The sequence below is a fragment of the Agelaius phoeniceus genome, chromosome 13, assembly GCF_051311805.1.
Source record: "Agelaius phoeniceus isolate bAgePho1 chromosome 13, bAgePho1.hap1, whole genome shotgun sequence".
Classification (NCBI taxonomy): Eukaryota; Metazoa; Chordata; class Aves; order Passeriformes; family Icteridae; genus Agelaius; species Agelaius phoeniceus.
In genome coordinates this window covers 10456813-10475686 of record NC_135277.1, presented here as the reverse complement: position 1 = coordinate 10475686, position 18874 = coordinate 10456813, and the positions used below count along the sequence as shown (strand labels likewise).

Below are 18874 nucleotides of genomic sequence, written 5' to 3'. Positions count from 1 at the left end.
TTCAAAGGCAAGCCTGCAGATTTACTGATTTAAGATAAAGCTTGGATATTTAGGAACTGTTTTTTATAAAAAACTGAATATCATAACAAAAAATAGACTTAAGGATTCTGGGGATTTTGACAGTCCCACATTCTGTGTTTGTGTAAATTATGTCCATATAAAACCTGCCAAAATCAAAGCCATATTTTTCTTCCATTTTCTATGTGAGAAGATTACAAAAAATAGCAAAATGCATTTTAAGAAGTCATTATCTTAATTTATCTTGACAACCAGCAAATATATAATCATAATATGTGTCTTCTTGTTCATTGAAATTTTACTCTGTCTGAGAGGGTAAAATGAATTATGAAGATAAAATATTTTAGAATTATTTGAGGCAAAGAAGGTTTAAGATTCCTTTTCTCTTAATCACTTTCATCCATTGCTTTCTACCAGCCTTGTTTTTTACAACAATAATTTAGGATTATTGTAGGAAGCAAGCATAAACAAACACAGAATTTTAAAATCTTCATTACTTATGACAAGTATGTTCTATTTTACAAATACCTTGTGGGGGGTTTATTTTATTCAAAAACCATAAGCAAATTTTATTCTCTTGGAGATCATTCTAAATGCACATGAATCTCAAATTGGGAGAATTTACAGCCATTCTCAAATGTCCCTAGTACTCTAATCTCAATACTCCCTTTCATATCTTTTGTGTTCCTCAGCAAAACCTCGTAATTTCTTACTCTGGTTTTGTGCAATCTTTGCTGCTGCATTGCTGATAAAATCCTCTTTGTGGCACTAAGCAGCTTGCACATTAAACTGTACACCAACCTGATGGGTTTGCACTGCAATTAAGGCTGAACTTGAATGTCTAAAGATGCTTTAGGTTTGTATAACTATTTCTCCATGGGTAACAGAATAATTAACTGATAAAAACATCTTTTCACTGGTATCCATTACAGGTGTTAATCAGTCATGTCCTTTTGGACAAAAATAAACCCAGGAAATCAATAATCTATGTAGTTTACTAGGACCAGTGTAAGAAGGAAAATTCCATCCTTTTAGGAGTTGCAGACTGTCCCCTGAAGTATTATTTCTTGAAACTGGTTTTATTCCTGTTAAATATTTCCAGGAATTCAGCTGCCTCTGTTCATATAGCAGACCTTGCCTTGTAGAGCACATGTTAGTCTGGAAATTTTGAATATTTTTAATTTGATTTCTTGCTGTTCTCAGTGCCTTTGCTGTTTCTGTGTTGGGCACCTGCTGTCACAACATCAAGAAGATGAAATTCCTGGGTGTTCAAGGGTACAGACTGCCAAAAAACTTGCACCTCCCTGAGGCCTCTGGGTGTCACCCATGCCTATTTTGACAGCACCTGGCTATTCTTTAGGAACATTCAAGCTCAATATTTTTATTACTTTGAAAGAAAGGTGGAGTAGGAATTATCCAGGAGGAAACAGGTAAAATATTTAAACTAAATATTTTTGTTTTGTAACATACATAATATAAATCTGGAGCATTAGGCTTGTTTTAGTGAAGTGCTATTCAGAGCAAAGGTAATGAAGATGAAATCCTGAGCAGGAATTACCAGAGAGCCTGAAGTTTATCTGTCTCTAGTCATGGTTTGACAGATATGATTATTTGAATTTCCACTTCTAAGAAATCATGATAGCATACACATACATGATAGAAGCCATCCTGCCTTAATTAAGGATGTCAAAGGCAGCTTAATTTTTGGATTTATTTAATATATTCTTTATACTTACTCAAGAATTCTTATGCTTTCATCTAAAATAACCATATAGAAATGATTAATAAAGAAGATATGTAAAAAGATCAAACAAGAAACCAAGCCAGAAAACATTGCACTGCAAACCATCAAGCCAGTTTAGTCCATCAGCAGGTGGCAGTAACAAGCCATGTTTTTTCAAACTAAATTTAATACAAATTAAAGCCTTAAGGTTTTTCTGTTTTTGCAGGGATTTCAGTACTAGTGTTAATAACATTCAGATTAACAAAACCAAACCTCAGTGGCATAACTACTTCCTGTGTGGACTGAAGGGTATTCAGGTAAGCCAAATCCATTTAATTTATGAAATTAATGTAGAAGTAAAATACAACAAGAATACCTATTTACCCTTGAAATGTTTTCCTGCATTCTACAGCTTTTTTTTTAACATTAAGTATTTTAATGTTAAAACTTGAAGAGGAGATATGACTGGGTTTGCTTTAAAATATTGGCAGAGCACTATTTTCATCTCTATAAAACAAATTACAATAGCAAATAATTGCTTTGGAAAGTCGTGATCAAACATTATCAGGATGACTTTTCTGTATTTTGAAGTCAAAAGGAATGCTTTCCAATGGAATTCTTTAATTAAAATCTGCTTTGAAAAAGGTTTAGAGGTTTGTTTTTCAGGACATGAAGATCATATCTTAACCCTTTTCTTTCCATGGAAGCATTTAAAAACAATGAACTTCCATTAAAGCTGAAAACCTGTAATTTGTGCACAGCAGCTGAGTGAAGCTGACTCATGCAATAGGCAAAAGAAAATGCAAAAGCCAAGTAAACAGCATACAGAAGAAATAATCCATTAAGAACCATTACTCATCCTGGTTTTCAGGGTTTGGAACTTGAATGGGATTTTCAGAATGTCCTGAGCTAGAAGTGCAGCTGTGCAGGAGGGGGCACACTTACAGAAAAGGCAGGAGCACAACATCCCAGATGTTTTCCTGTCTGCCCACTCCAGGTTTATCTCCCTGGGGAGCTCCCTCTCCAGCCTGGCCTGAAGACCCAGCTCTTGTGAAAGCAGGTGCTGGTCCTGGGAGGCAGCCTTAATTCCCCATCGAGGCTCCTGCAAATCTTACCTGGTCTTTGCAGGTGAGGCACAGAATTCACAGAATTCGTGGCCCTTTGAGGAGAAAAAAAAATGTGTCTTCTCTGCTTGATGTGAATCTAATGATATTTCTGGGAGGGCAGATGGAATAAACAGTGATGGCAGGTCAGGAACAGGTTGCCACAGCCAGCCCAAATGATGGGTAAATGTGCTTTTTAAAGCACATGAAGTTTTCCTCAGGATGTCCCAATAGATAAGGACTGCAGACTGCTGAAAAGCCTACCTCAGACCTGCCACTGGTGTCTTCAAAATACAATATTCAGAACAATCAGTGCCACAAATCACTTTATTACAATTCACAGGTCCTAAACCGCCCCCTGCTCCTTTGCATAGACCCAAATAAATTACTTATGTGTGCAGTAACATGAGTATTTTCAATTTTGTATTGCTCAGTAATACAGGCATTTAAACTGGACTGAATGTAGAGATATAGATTAGGTTTCTTTACAATATATCCTTTCTTATATTAAGGCTTGCATGACCAATTGACTTTATTTATTTTGCAGTCTGCTACTGAGATCTGTTTCCTAAGGACAAGCTTTCATACTTGAAGGTTAATTTGCAAAGCAGGTTTGCAGACTCTGGTACTGGCAGAAAATAAGCATAAATGTTACAGACTTAAGAAAGTCTGAAATACAAGTACTCAGAGGGTCCAGCGGGATAATCTGTTTATATTAAGTTGAGCATGCTATCCTTTTGGGACAGGACTGTTGCAGAACTTGGCAAAGTCCATTTTCATTTTTGAAACCGAAGTACGTTTTCTATTTAAACATCGCGTGATAAGTCTGCGAGCCTGATTCACATTCAAGACGATCCAGAAACTGTGGATCAGTTTTTGGTTACTCAAGCATTTTCTGTTTATGAACAAGCCTGTCTAGTGTTCTTCATGAAGGGGCATGGGCAGCAATAGTATGCTAGATATGAATTTCCTTTATTTGTAAAACAGGAAATTCAAAATATAATTTGAAGTGATGGTAGAAGACTTTAAAGGACGCTCTTTGTGTTTGCTGATCTCTACCATTGTGAAGTTGTTTCAGGAGAAGTAGTAGAAATCTCTTCAAGATGGACATTTCTCCATGGAAATACTGTTATTTTTTTCTGATTATTGGCACTGTAACAGTTTATTGACGTATCAATTGCATCAGAAGTTAGCTATTCATATACCCCCCATGTACAATGATTTTTTAATAAGTGCTGCATGTTTGTTTCAAACTAATAGCAGAGAGAAATTTATACAAAAGTGATTATAAATAAAAAGAAAAAGCAACTAAAGAATATTTAAAAGGGTATGTACATGAGGATTTATGACTTCTGGATTAAATGTATTATCTGTGGTATCTCTCATGTATGTTAGTATATTTTAAACTTCATTCAAAAAATAGCATGCCAGAGAAAATCCCCACTGGTAGGTGTGTCTTTGTGATCCTAAAGCACAGAGTTCCTAAAGTACCATTGTGGTTTTCCCAGTTTCAGTCCTGTGGGTGCTTCAGGACACAAGTATCTGCTTGGAAAACACTGCATGGCTACTGGTTCCCCCTCAGTGTCATGTGGCTCCCTAATACCACGTGCCAGCCTTGGAAGTGAAGCATAAAGTGGACCTTGAGCTCTTTGTGGTGCCTAATTGAAGAGCTGTTGAGAAAAGGACAAAAGTAGGGTACAAAAGGATTGGTAACTTTGCATTGTCACCACAGCAGCTCAAAGCAGAGCCAGTTGCTGCAAAACCCACCCACGAAGCTTGGTGAATTCTTGGGCGTGCAGCCCATCCTGAGTTCTGCTTGGGGTAGTTATATGTTTGTGTACAGCCATTGCCGACATACCTTTGGCTGAAGCCCCACCATTGGCTTTGTTCCTAAGGAATAGAATGAAAATTTTGCTTTTGCTTTATTTTGGAGATACCAGAAGCAGGTCCTTGCTTCCAGCAACTCAACAGAAGGATTCTCTTTCTAAGTATCAGATAATTGCAAGCCTGAGCCAGTCTGTACTTGAAACTGAGATTGTTTATTTTTTCATTGTTAGGAACATTTTGGTCTCAATAACCCAACTGGAATGAATTGTCTGCTAGATGGAACCATCCCTCCAAGTTCTGGTCTCTCTAGCTCCAGTGCTTTGGTGTGCTGTGCAGGACTCGTGACACTCAGAGCTAATGGAAAAACCCTCTCTAAGGTAATTTACTGTAAAACATGAGAGTGTCAGCAGTAAAATTCTACTTAAAATTAAATATTGTTAATGCCTGTAAACATTAAAAACACGATACAATTGTTTTTGCAAAGAGTTGTTGGATATAAACTTAAGATATTGCACAATCGAGCAAACATCTTTGGCCAAATTTTGGCAGGATTTGAATTTGGCAAGAAAACAGGCTTACATTAAAGCTGAAAAAAGGAGCATTATTGTAAGCCTGTATCTTGGCCAACCATCAGGTCCATGCCTGGACCAGATGTGCTATCTGCAGGCCAGGGCTGAGGATATATGTGCTGAAGCATGTGGACCACACCCCCGAGGCCTTTACTCTCTCCCTGAATGACTTTTCATGGCTTTAACAACAGAGCATCTGTTGGAGGCCTGTGGAACAATTTCTTGATAAATTATGTAATCAGCACAAAGTAGAGGTAAAATTCTTCCATCTGACTCTCCTTATTCTCTTCACAGTTTTTTTGTAACACATATTTACAATCCAAAATGTATTCCTCACTTTTAAACAAACATTAGTCTAAAAACAAACCCCAAGTATGTGACCTGTTAGCAGTACAACTGTTAGCACTGTTTGGCTTGCGTAATACAGATTTCTGGAGGAGTCATGGTCCTTGAAGGTGCCATATTGGAACGAAGTTCTCTCCATTAAAAATGTCCGGTTAAGTGAAACTAGGATCTTAAATTAGAACATTGTCAGGAAGAGAAAAGAACAGATCTAAATGTGACTGTTACACATATTTGTGCCTATTGTCTAAGACAGACATTCCCAAATTGTGGTACAAAGCCAACTGAAAGTGGCACATGATGATGGCAGCTGTTAACTCTGCTTGTAACAAGCACTTCTCTGAGCCATGAGGTGAACAGATCCACACAGGAGGTTTTTGCTGATCTGTTGAGATTTACTTGTCTATGAGGCTGCAGTTGCAGGAATGCTCTCAGCAGTGAGTGCACAATCCCACATTGTCCCAGGGCTGCCTTCAGGAGCGTCAGGCAGGGCTCAGGCAGAAGGGAGCAGGTTTGGAGAGGCAGGGAAGCTTTTTAGGTAGGAGGATGTGGCTACAGTTACTGTCACCCTGACTGGTGTTGGTGTTTGATCAAAGGTCAGTAAGGGATTGGACACTGTAAGAGAGGCTCTGGTTTGGGAGGTGAGAGCAGTGGTAGATGAAAACACAGAATTGGGGATCCTTCTTGGATGAGTGAGACTGTAATTGAAGGGTTGGAGGTGACTGAATGTGTACCTGGCCTGACAAGAAGCTTCTGGTTTTGCATAGATGGTCCTACCACAGGTCAGCACTGTCTCTGATGGTGGTCACCTCAAGAGTGAAGCTTGGGAACAACTGAGCAAAATCACTGGAGTGCACATGTTCAGAAATTGGGTATCTGCGCAAGCATAAAACTGGCAGAGGTCAGAAAGCCCACATTTTACTAGGTAGTAAAAATCTGTATCTGGAAAACCAGAAGCCAGGTTTTCATTATTCCAATTCTGCACAGTGTTCTTCAGAGAACAAATGATACAGTGTGTGTCTTGGGCTGAACCTACACTTGGCTTGGGAGTACCAGCCAGCATTATGCCAGATTTGTTGTAAAGAAAGGTGCAAAACTCCTTCTGTCATTTTCATAGAAAATTATGGAAGAACAGAAGGAAGACAGAGACTCCACTGAGTGTCTTTTCTTCTCCTCATGTGTCCTGTTCAATCCTCTTCTTGCTAGTTGAAAAATGTGCTGAAAGTTAAGCTTGTGTCTGAAATACAGTTGGACAAACGCAAGAGACACAATTGCACATTTTTGTCAGGGAACCCTGCTGCCTGCAGCCAGATATTTTGCACTTACAATGAAAAATGAGCAATTAATGTACAGATGAGACTTCTCAATAGCCTCCATAGGAGCAGTGAAGAACATATCCAAGGTTTTGTATGCTTGCATAAACCAAGGCACCTGGTTGTCCTGCTTAGGAGAGAGGGTGACAGCTCTGAAGACTGACTGCTTTTGTCCAGGCATTAAGTTGCCCCAGATCTTATAGGACAGTAAAAACTCATTCAGTGTTTTTTGCTAATTTATGATTTACCATTAGAGACTTCTTATATGTAGCTAAATCCAGAGTTGCACTGGATTTATGCTTAGCCTAGCAGAACTGCCTTGTAAAAGGCAGGGCTAGTCAGAGTATAAATTAGAGCAATTTAGGCATGTGAGTCCTCAGAAGAATAAAACGTGCTCTGGCCACTTCTTGCCAGCTCCTAATGCATCCTGTGCTGGTGTCAAATGGGATCTGTGCAGGATCCAGTCCTGCTGGCTCTGTGTCAGCAGGGAGCTCCCCCATGGCAGGGAAATTCTTAGCTGAGCACAAGTAGGGGCCTTCCAGATCCTTTCTATTAGAAAGCTAACTAGGACCGTGTATTTTTAAGGCTCTGGATATTGATGTGTTTGTTTATTTTAAATAAGAAATATCACTTTACCCCTCCCATCCATCTTTTTTTTTCCAAATGCTTTATAGTTGTGAAACTTGTAAATTGTGGTATTTATAAGTAACAATATTTGGTTATGATGGTAATTTTATGAGAAAATATTGACTTTTTGCCCCTCACTAGTCTGATGGACTTTGCAAAATCTTAATGTGATGGTTTGTAGCAGGAAGACAGGAAACTTTTGGCTTTGGAATCAAATTTGGCTGAACTGTAGGGCTTCTGTAGCCAAAGTTATGAAAAAATGACCTTTTACTGAATGGAACATTTATCTGTTTTGTTTCTGTGAAACTATTTTTATGAGAATATTTTAGTTACATGCTCTTTTTCCTGATAAATGTAAGTTTAAAATAGTTGCTGTAGAGTAAAAGCCGTTGAAATTTAGAGCTTTTATGAGATAACACTTCCAGTGTGAGGTTCAGGCCTATGAGATTAAGAGCCAAAACCCCACAAAATTAAAAAACATTGTAAAAGCATGGCTAGAATTTCATGGTGGCTTACTTTAAAAGTAGCACTTTTTTGACATTGAAAACAAAATCAGAAAAAAACATGCTCTCACTAATTGTGTGTAGCAGTCTGAAACAGGGCATTGTTTCAGTGTGCATACAATATTTTTTTTAAAAAAAACATCATACACATACACAATAGTTAGGGAAAATACCAGTTCAAGACAATTCAGCCAGATGTGCAGTGCTAACCAGTTGCAGCAGTGCAATAGCATTCAAATAACAAGATGGAAAATGTAGAATGCAATCTTTAAAAAGAATCCATTTTTCTCCTCCAAACAGGATACCACTCTAAGGCTGTGTTGGCATCACTCAAACAGCAGCAATGCTCAGAAGTAGTAGTTCTTGATTTTAAAGTGATTTTTAATTCACTCTTACAAAATCAATCTTTTGTATAACTTTTCATCAGGACATGATACTTTTTGTAAAGGAAACATAATAATGCTCTAAAGTGTCCCAGCTTTGTGTTTTGTGGTAGGAATTAATGAGTACAGAAAATCACTCAGGACTGTAACTAGATTTACTTCAAAGATGTGATAATAATGTTGTTGTCAAATGTTAGGTCTTGTGAAAGTAAGGTCTGTTCAGCCACCTTAACATTTTTCTGTTACATCAAGGCTGGGTATCTGTGCACATACTTATTGGGAAGAAGAGATCAAAACTGAATAGGGTTTATCTAATTTAATGTGAAATAGGAAGCATAGGAAGCATAGGAAGGGGAATCATATTTGGCTTTATCTAGACTGAGAAAAAGCTAAGTCAGACAGAGTAAAAAAAGGACTTAAACCTAACCTGTAATGGCACAGTGTCCATTGGTTTCACTTTTCCCAAACTATGGCTCAGATGAATTAGAGTGTGGGTGTTTTTAAACAGTTTTAAACAGTATTTCAACAGTTGCTATACCTGCTACTGTCACTGGTTTCAGTGGGAGAATAGAAAGGCCATCTGGAATCCTTTCTACTTGGTTTCTGAAGCCTCTGTATAATAATGAAATGGCTTGAGTTGAGCCCTTTACCACTGCTAATCCATAGCTGTCTGTGAGTAGCCACACTGGTAGTGTGACTTTGAAATGAGGAACCTGTGCTGATAATACTCCTTAGGATTGGATTATAATTTATTTTATTTTTAAAATATTTCTTTTTATAATTTATTTTCTTGATCTATCAAAATCTTTGATAGGTACATGCTCAGGACAATTATGTAAGAAACCAAATTGTTTACACAAAAAATGGCATGTAGATACTGTATTTTAAAGTACTCTTAATACAGAGAAATGCTAAAGTTCCTTTCTGAAAAACAGGGTTCTTGTTAAGCTTGACTGTATGTTTGTAATCAAGGGGAAACAGAGTACTTTGGAGCAGTGGTAATCAAAGGCCATAATCTCTCATCAACCTAATTGATAATCTTCTATTTGAGCATGTTAGGGGGCAGACAAAGTCAAGCTAAGATTGCTGTGCTTATGAGGACATCCAGATACTATCTGACAAATATATTCCCATTCTGGAAAAAAGTAAGCATAATTACCTTGCAAAACATATATGAAGTTCAGCTAATTGGAATTTTATGTGCAAACTGGAAGCAGATGGTAACTTTCAGCAACCTATTCCTAGTCAAGATGAGATATTAAAAAAAAAGGCATTCCTGGTGGTAAAAATAACATTAAAAATCTGATCATCATTTTATGCCTTCCTAAATGAAACACAGTACCTTATATTTCAGAAATTATTTTTATACCTGTATTCATATATATAAAATGTGCACAGATTGGAAAAAATGACAGTCTAACTAGAGTTGAAATGTGTTATATGATGGAGAATGTTTCCTTCTTACTGTAAACCACTCATCTTTATCTATAAATGTTTCTTCTGCATTTTCAGTCATGTGTATTGTGAACCAAACTCTGTAGAATTTTACAGAAAATCTACACTACATTTGCCATTAAATTACCAACATTATTTGTTGTAAAGGAAAGCAGCAGATTGTGTCTGACTTTTCAGATTAACTTGCTGAAATGTTAAGGAATGTTCATTGGGGGACCATTAATCTATTTCCATAGAGGGAGTAAATATATGCACAGCACTTTTGGCTGAATTGATATTTAAATACTCCAGTTACTTAAATTTGTATGATGAAGAGAATTCTGGAGCACTGAAAATGACAGTGCTAAAAATAACTTATATTAACAAATGCATTTTCTTCATGGACCTTCCAGTCACAAACAATAAAATTTAAAACAAGAAGAAAAATGCCTTTTTTTTTAAATTTTAAAGATTAGTTACCATTACTACTGCACTGTAGTGCATAGAAAATCTAGCACACTTAACTTGGGCCAAAATGAACTACATTAAACCACTGAGGCAGATGTAATTTAATACTATCATTTTATGGAGAAGATTGCTTTATTTTGGCTGCTGTCGTTCTGGATTTGTGTATATCAAGTTTCTGTGTAATGTAGGGTGAGCTGTTCCAAAAAAATACTAAGCAACACTAATTCTGTTTTACTAACAAATATTTGCCTGTCTCCTACTCACTAATTGTCTTACTCTTTTAAGGGGTTTACTTTTACACAAGTTTACTTCTTTGAAGGGCTGTGGGAGATTGAAAGGGATTGATCACTGATTTGGAACATATTAACAGTGACAGTTATATAAGGGACAAATTCTGTCACAGTTTACACACTGTCCAGACCCATTATTGCATGAGTCAAAATCAGAGCAGTTGGCCCTTGGCCTCTTTGTTAGCAATAGGACTACTAAAGGTGAAGCTCCCTTATCTGTCCTCATTCAGATAATTCTTTAGGTTTCTATTTTTTAGGAATATTTTTTATAATTAAATGATCATCTGTTCACTTTCATTATTCCTAGGATATCTAAATACCTTTCTACATTTAGGTCTTCATGCTCATTATCACTAACATCAAACCGATAGAAGTAAAATAAATGATGGGGCAACAGAGAATCAAGTGAGCTGTATGGGGTGGGTTATAATTTATCAGTTCTTTGACTTGAAAGACCAAAAAGACTCAGTTGTAAATCTAAACCTGAATTTGAGGTGTTTCATATTGAAATATAAGTAGAAAAAAGCACATATTAGTGAAAAGTATCATTTTTCTGAAAAGTCACTTTTTCCATTAAAAATCCCAAACAAGGTAACATGATGCAGAGCTACTGATGAGTTCTTATTAGAAGAAATCTCTCCATCTAGAGTAACTACACATAAGGCAACTAATAATAAAAAATCACAACCTTTCTTTGTCAGACTAAATTATATATCCACTGATATGATTTCCCAGATTAGACTCTCTGCATGCTGAATAGGAAATCTTGTGACTCAAAGATAAAACAGATTTAAGTGGTAGTAATTTTTTTCTTTGTAACCCAAGACTGACTTGCTTCTTATCAGGGAGAACTTTAAATTGTTCAAACAAAAAGCAGGGGTAGTTAGTAGAGTCTTAGATCAAAAGCTAGCCTAGGTCTGCACAGGGGGGCAGCTGCCTGCTAGGGTGTTACCTTCTGCAGTAGGATACATTCTGGACAGACTTTAGAATTAAGCTTCTCAAACAAACAGTCTAAAAAATACCTTTTGAAAACTGTTAGTTTTAGATATTTCCTAGTGCTCCAACTAACATTGTCTAAAACATGAGAGCAGCTTCCTTAAGTAATTAATTTACATAAATTTCTTAAAGCTTAATTGTTTGTTAGTGAATTGTATGTGCTGAGATTCTTTTCCTAGTGATGTGGCTTTATATTGTTTTAATTACGGATTTTCTAATTTATTGTGCTGTATCTTTTTTTTGTTGGATAAACAGCAAAAACCCCAACGTTAATATATCATGAAACTCATTGATTCTAAACATCTCCCATGGAAGCACAGCCAACCTGGCACGTGTGCTTGCCAACAGCTATAAAAGTAGTGTTTGCGTGGATGACATTTGGCCTGGCATTCAAAAGCTGCAATATTTAGTGTTTCTTGACAAATCACCAGGGAGACTTCAAGGTTTTACTCACCTGCCAGCTACTGCTGCTGCCACCTTACGCTCATCCCTCCCCCGTGTTCAGAGGCTGAACAAAGCCAGAGTGGGAAGCAGCTCGGGGTACTGCTAGAATAACTGCAGGTATTTTCAGTCTCCATCCCAGCTGCCCCACTCACCCACCTCCCTACAGTCTGCAGAAGGGAACAGTTGGCTTCAGCTATGTCACTGCCAGGTTTAAACAAAGGGAATTTGCACAGATGTGGTCACATAATGACTCTGGTACTCCAGCCTCAGGGAAAGGGGTGGAATAGTAGTGCTGAACTGCTTGAGGTTGCATTACAATGTGCTTATGTTAACACTAATTAACACACATTTTATGTGGCTCATCTGTCACATTAAAATTGCAAATGATACAGTGACATTTTCCCCAAGGTGTCTAGGAAGAGCTGTAAGTCTGCCTTTCTCCTTTCTTACCAACCAAGATAGTTAAACTGAAAAAGATTTAGGAAAAAGCCACATGGAACAATTAAAGGTACAGAATGACTGCCATAAAAAAGCATGTTAGGACTCTGGAAAAAATCTCCTAAAGGAGGAAGGGTCAGAGATCCATCAAATGATGAATTTAATTGATTGAGTGGGTGGGAATCATTGTTTGTTGCTCCCTCAAGTGTTTAGAGCCAGCAGGTATGAAATAAAGCTAATCAGGTACACATTCATAATTAACAAAAGGAGACAGTTCACCTGACAAGGTGTAGAAGTCCTTGTTCCTGGGTGATCTACATGTTAAAGTTATGCATGAGTTGAAAGGGAGTCTGGACAAATTCACATATAAAAATCTGTTGTTGGTAACTAAGGGTGCAGAACTGACATTCAGCTTAGGGAACTCCCGATCACAATATAAAGTCCTGGGGAGATAAGATCTTTACTTGGCCTTTGGTCCATACTAAGAGCCCACATTCAATTACAAGATACAGGACTAGAAATGGTATTGATGGTTTGATCCACAGAGGCTGCTTTTATCTTCATATATTCTATATTTTTATTCTGACTCAAGTCTATTAATGAATTTTAGCCAGCTGACAAGCCCTTACTTACAGGCACAGGCTCAGGCACATGCTGGGATTCTGGGGCTTGTCCTGGGCAGGGCCAGGAGAGGGACTCGAAGATCCTTGGGGGGTTCATTCCACATCAGGATATTCTGTGATTATATGCACTTCCCTTCTTAGCTAGGTTGTTGGGTTCTTTGGGGGTTTTTGCAGGGGGGTCAGATCAAAGGAAACATCTCCTGATGTTTGAGCTTTTTGAATTACTGTATTAAATACATCACTTTGCTTGTTTAATAGTGTAGATGACAGCTCAGGGCTTACTGTCTGCATGATATAGTTTAGCTGGTCTAGTTAGTCCTGTTGGAACAACTGCCTGAAACAATAATACAGAAATTCAGAGGGCAGTAACATATGTAGACCTCACAATAGGTGAGCTAAGGAAATTTTTAATTTATCTAAGTAGTTTTTTTCCAGAGTTATAATGTTACTATTCAGACCCATTTAAACTATGATTTTAGTATCTCTCTGTTCCCTTTCTCCTTACCATCATATGAATAAAATTTTACATCTACCCTGCAACTGTTTCCATGAGACTATATTCCTTACAGAATAAGCCACAATGCTGGAAGTAGGGAGGTTTTTGAATTCTCATTTCATCTTTGTGACTGATTCACATGACTTTCAACAAATCATGTAAGTATCTGTGCTGTCTCTAAGTTGAAGATAACAGCAGCCTTATAGGAATGCTTTAAAGTAAACTATGTAAAATTTTATGAAGATTTAAATTGTGATTTACTAGTATTTTTGAAATACTGCTTTAGGGATGGAAAAGCATACTAATGAACCTTGAGTGCATAGAACAAGCTATGTTTTGTGGCTGGCTCAAAGTGGTCTGTCGTATGAATTAGAATGTGCAGGATGCAAGTGGAGTCTATGTGCAGATGGGGTTTACTCATTCTCCGTATTTCTCATGGTGCCTCATGAGGAACAAATGTCTGCCTGAGTTCAGTGAGAAAGCCTGTTCTAGGACTTCTGCAGAACTCAATCGGCTAACATTGTTTATTTTATACACATAACAACTGTAACTGGAAGTCTGCCAAGGAGTGTCAGGCCCCTCTAACCTACCAGGCTGACAGGTGATGCTGTGGTGCAGTTCCCCTAAATGTGACTGTGAGAATGCTCTGAGTTACTTCTCTGCAGAAACTGCAGTGCATCCAGAAGGAAGTTCTGTGCTCAGGTATTGTTCAGGCAGACATTTGAGATGTTGCCAAGTTATGCAGTGAAATCTGGGATAAAATACAGAGAAGCTCTGTATTTTTACAGGTCAGACATACACTGAAAAGGCATAAATAGCAGATGATCCAAACAGTCCCTGCCCTAAAGAGCTTCTGGGTGTTGTAAGTTGAATGGAGACAAGGCATTGCTCTGAGATAGGCAAAAGCTATTTCCTTTTATTACATGGTTCTTTTTTCCTTAGAGATATTTTCCTTGGAAGTCTAAACTCTAAGAACTTGTGTCGTAAAATGGGGATTTTTTTCACTTTCTAGTAATGAAGTCACACATATTTATAGCATTATCATGTAAGAATCCCAAGTAGCAATTACTAATTAGAGAGAGGGGGAAGATACTCCTCATTTTACTGAGGAAATGGAGCCGTGATGAATTAAAGAAACTTTCCCTGACTCACAAGAAACTTAATGTGGAGCTAAAAATTGAGCCCAGACCTCCTGAAATTCAGTTCACTGTTACAGTCATATGGCCATCCTTTTCCAAGCATCAAATATGTACACAAGGCTCTCTAGTTTAGTCTTCACATTAGTTTCCAATGAAACTTTGCCCTTTCACTCATTTTAGCAAAAGGCAAACATTTGCCCATTTGTCTCAATAGTAAGTAGAAACTGCTCTCTATACAGATGACAATTTCCTCTCCATTCACATGCTTCTCATCCTAGTATTAAAGCCAGCCTGTGTCAGCAAGGGCCCGTTTAAATTAGAAACCAAATAATATTTCAGGGATGCCTTGGGCTTTCTTGTGGGAGGGTTCTTTGCAACCCTTGCCAGTTACTACTTGGTGGTCCTGCCAATCCTTGCTAAGTTTCAAAACAGAAGTTGCTCAAGCTGGAGCAGCGCTGCCTGCCCGGCATACGCAGCTGGACAGCTGGAGAGCCGGGACCCAGCAAGGCCTGCTGCTCAACCAGGCACAGTTCACCAGACCTTGTAAAGGGACAGGGGAGTGGCACTGTCCTAATTGTTAACATTCCTCCTCTGCAAGGCTTCTCCTGATACTCATTTAATAAGCCTAGGCTCATAAAGTCTAAACAATTTAGGCAATCAAGTGGTAGCTGATGTGTATGTGGAGATAGAGATGCAGCCAAAGTGAAGAGTGAAATGCCTCATTTCTGACTTTGCCAAGCCTTATCTGGCAGCTGCAGATGAAGTAATAGCTCAGGCAGCTGTACCCAAGAACAGAATTTATGTTGGGAGTACCTCAGGAGCTTCAGGCCAGGTTTGCACAGCCACAGCTCCTACTTGAGTGCACATGGCCCATCTGCCAGCGTGGTTCTTCTCACACAGTGAGTAATACTCATAAGCTCCAGTCTGAAAGCTCCTGCCAGTGGCAATAAAAATTAGGGATGTGGTATTGCTGTGTTCTCAGAGAGACAAAAGGCAGGTTCAGCAGAACTGACTGAAACATGCAGGTAACAGATGTTTGTAAATAGGCACACCTTCATATGTAGAAAGGAGTGAGTATCTAGAAACTGCTGTGTCTGGAGGTTTGTTATTTTCTGTGGAGCTGTTGCTGAGTATTTTAGCATGAAATGTGAAAAAGCATCATTGCCTTCATTAGCATTTCATTCAGAATTATTTTCAGCTCATAGTGGAGCAGGGAGATACAGTAACTAGATGTTAAACTTTCAGTGATGGGATGAAGAGATCTGAGGTTCGGACTGGAAATGGGACTTGAGTGAACATGGGACAGGGAGGAAAAATGAAGTTTCATTAACCTGGGAAATGGGTTTTGTTAAAAAGAGAGAGTGCCACAATGTTTCTATAGTTTCTATAGTTTGAAAGTTTCTATGGTTTCTCAAGAAAAATAAAAGAAACATTGTTTCAGCTCATCTTTAAAATACACAAAGGAAAGGCAGTGCCAAAAAGGAGAGTATTTTTGCTGATTGTACTCTCAATGTTCTCTCATTAATGGTATTTTTCTTGTCTTTTACCATGTTTGAGTCAAAGAGATCCACTCCGCATAGTTTTAGAGTAACTTTGTTAATGTTTTTTTGATAACTTCTGCTTATCAGCCTAAGGCTTATTGGCCATAACTGCACTGTGAGCTGAGTAAATTGGTTGTTAGTGCATTTGCAAACAGTTCAGCCTGATTACACTCATCTAAGCACCAATTTTACAGCTGTGTCAGTGGGGCCATTAAAGGACTTGAGCAAGCAAGCAGGCAGGCACCCTGCACATACCTCTCTGAGCATCGTGATTTACTGCCTCTATCTGCTGCCTTTTACAGCTGTGTGCTGGCTAGTGTCCCTGTCTTGCTGCTTAGCTTTTTTCAGTCCTGTAATGCTGCATCCTTACTGTGGAATCTGTATCTGACTTTGCCACTGGAAAACGGCCTGTGGCTTTTCTAAAGTTCTTTTCCCATCTTCCTTGGGGTTACCTTGTGCTTAGAAAAACAAACTGCTAGGGGTCATAATAGGTGGACACAAATACTTTCTCTTAATCCACTTCTTTTTGACTACTCTGTGTTCTTTGACCATTTTCCAAAGTTTCTCTTGTGTTTTGTTTTGACTTAGCCTGATAGCTGAAAACTTTACTGTTAATTATTAGTTTTGACAGTTACAACATTGATATTCCACCCTCCCTTAGTATCCTCTGACCTGCAGGTATTAGAATGCACAAAGATATGCCCAAAATGTCACAAAGGAATGCACATCACATATAGCTACGAATTAGTTCAGATAAGCAGAGTACAGTATCTCAAGGAGACACAACAAGCATCACTGACTTGAATATCTGCAGTGAGAAACAGTTTTGGAGTAATTCCTGATTACGGAATCAGTACATTAAAACAATCTGGAATAATAACTTGCAATTTTTTGCTGAGCTGAGATTCACATGCAGATGGATTCATCTAATTAAATCAACAAATCATTGGCTATTGGGATGGAAGGATATGAAGTGCACAAGGAAGGCGGGAGGAAGACAGCTACAAGAGTTAAGTGTCTAAACAAGGATACTCTGAAAAGCATTTGGCTGTGGTGGGTCCTTTGGAGGCTGAGTAGTTGGTTCTTTTTTGCTTCAGAGCAAAAGGGAAAAGGGGCCATGTGGCATCCTGGTTGATAGCAGCTTATGTTATTTGACTTGTAAGAGATAATAGTTTCAGAACTCTGACATTGTTTCCTTCGTTTTCTCACAAATTAATATGTAAGCAGAATAAAAGTATCATTCTTAACTGTGGCTGAAGGTTGACATGTTAATATTTTTCCAGGTGGAACTTGCAGAAATTTGCACAAAGAGTGAACGTTACATTGGCACAGAAGGTGGAGGAATGGACCAGTCAATCTCTTTTCTGGCAGAAGAAGGAACTGTATGTGTACCTTTAATCTAGTCTAACAATGTAGTATTAATTTATGCAAGCAAAAAAATGACTTCATTAGTATCTAGAAGAAAGACAAGACTAGAAACTGGTATACCCTAATAAGCAGTTATAAGCACCATTGGTATACAAATGAATCAGGAATTAAACTTACAAACTTGGGTACAATCCAGTATGACAAGTTTGAATGGATATGATGAGGAAAATCAGAAATGGCAAGGAGGAAGGAAAAGATGTGGGAGTAAGATGTACTCTAGAAGAGCACCAGGTTCCAGTATTTGGCTAATTCATGCTGAACTTAGAATGTTTCCCATATAATGAAATCTGAATGGTCGGCATGCCTTGTATTCAGTGCAAATGGGATAATTATTACAAAAATGCTTTCTTGAAACTTCTTATAACCAAACAGTTCTAGGAAGTTTTGCCAGGTTCAGTTACAAAGACAATGGAGACTTTTTTTTTCACCAGTTTTGCTAATTCCAGACAATTCTGTGGCTGGATTTTGATCTAGAAGGCATTTAGCAGTCTTAAACGTGGTGACAGAAGGTGAACTAGCTGTGATAAACAGGACCTGCCAAGTTATGCATGAGTGCTTGCAGTGGAATTTACAGTGAGCTTCATCTGCTGTCCCAGAAGGTGCACAGGACTACAACTGTTCAAACCTCAGACCTGTCAAAGTACTTTTATTGGAATTAATGTAGTGTTTCATAACAACCTTTACTTTCCTTATGATTGTGGCATTATATCTCTACAGCTTTTGTTCCTAATGACATGTCTTGGACTGCCTTACACAGAAAAAAACCTATTTCCTAGAATTACACCAAACATTTAATGCCATCATGAGACACATGTATTTTCAATTTCACATCACTGTACCTACTCTACACCTTTCCTTCATGTTTTTACCTTTAGTAGTAAAAACACAGTGACATGAATAATGAAAGAAGGAAGCAGCAGATTTTCCTGCCATACACAGACAAGATTATGTAAGTGGAAGCTTTTCTGATATATAGCAGTGGTGACCAAAAAGACAAAGAAAACGTTAGCACAGATGAGAAAAGAATTGTGAACAAACCAGAAAAATATCCTTGTTTCAGTGTATTTGCAGCTGAATGAAGCTTTAGCTGCCCATCTTAAAAAAAAGAGAAAAGTACAATAAAGGACACCGAGGTTTATCAAAGCTATTTTTTAAAATATGAGCATTGT

At 38.0% G+C, this 18874-nt stretch overlaps 1 protein-coding gene across 1 annotated transcript in view; it reads left to right on the top strand.

Annotated features, from left to right (window-relative positions):
• Nucleotides 1-18874, top strand: part of GALK2 (galactokinase 2) — a 47175-nt gene that overhangs the window by 6884 nt on the left and 21417 nt on the right. The window contains exons 4-6 of the mRNA XM_054642134.2: nt 1968-2058; nt 4902-5048; nt 17561-17659. Of these exons, the coding sequence (XP_054498109.2) occupies nt 1968-2058; nt 4902-5048; nt 17561-17659 (337 nt within the window). The remainder of the gene's footprint in view (nt 1-1967; nt 2059-4901; nt 5049-17560; nt 17660-18874) is intronic.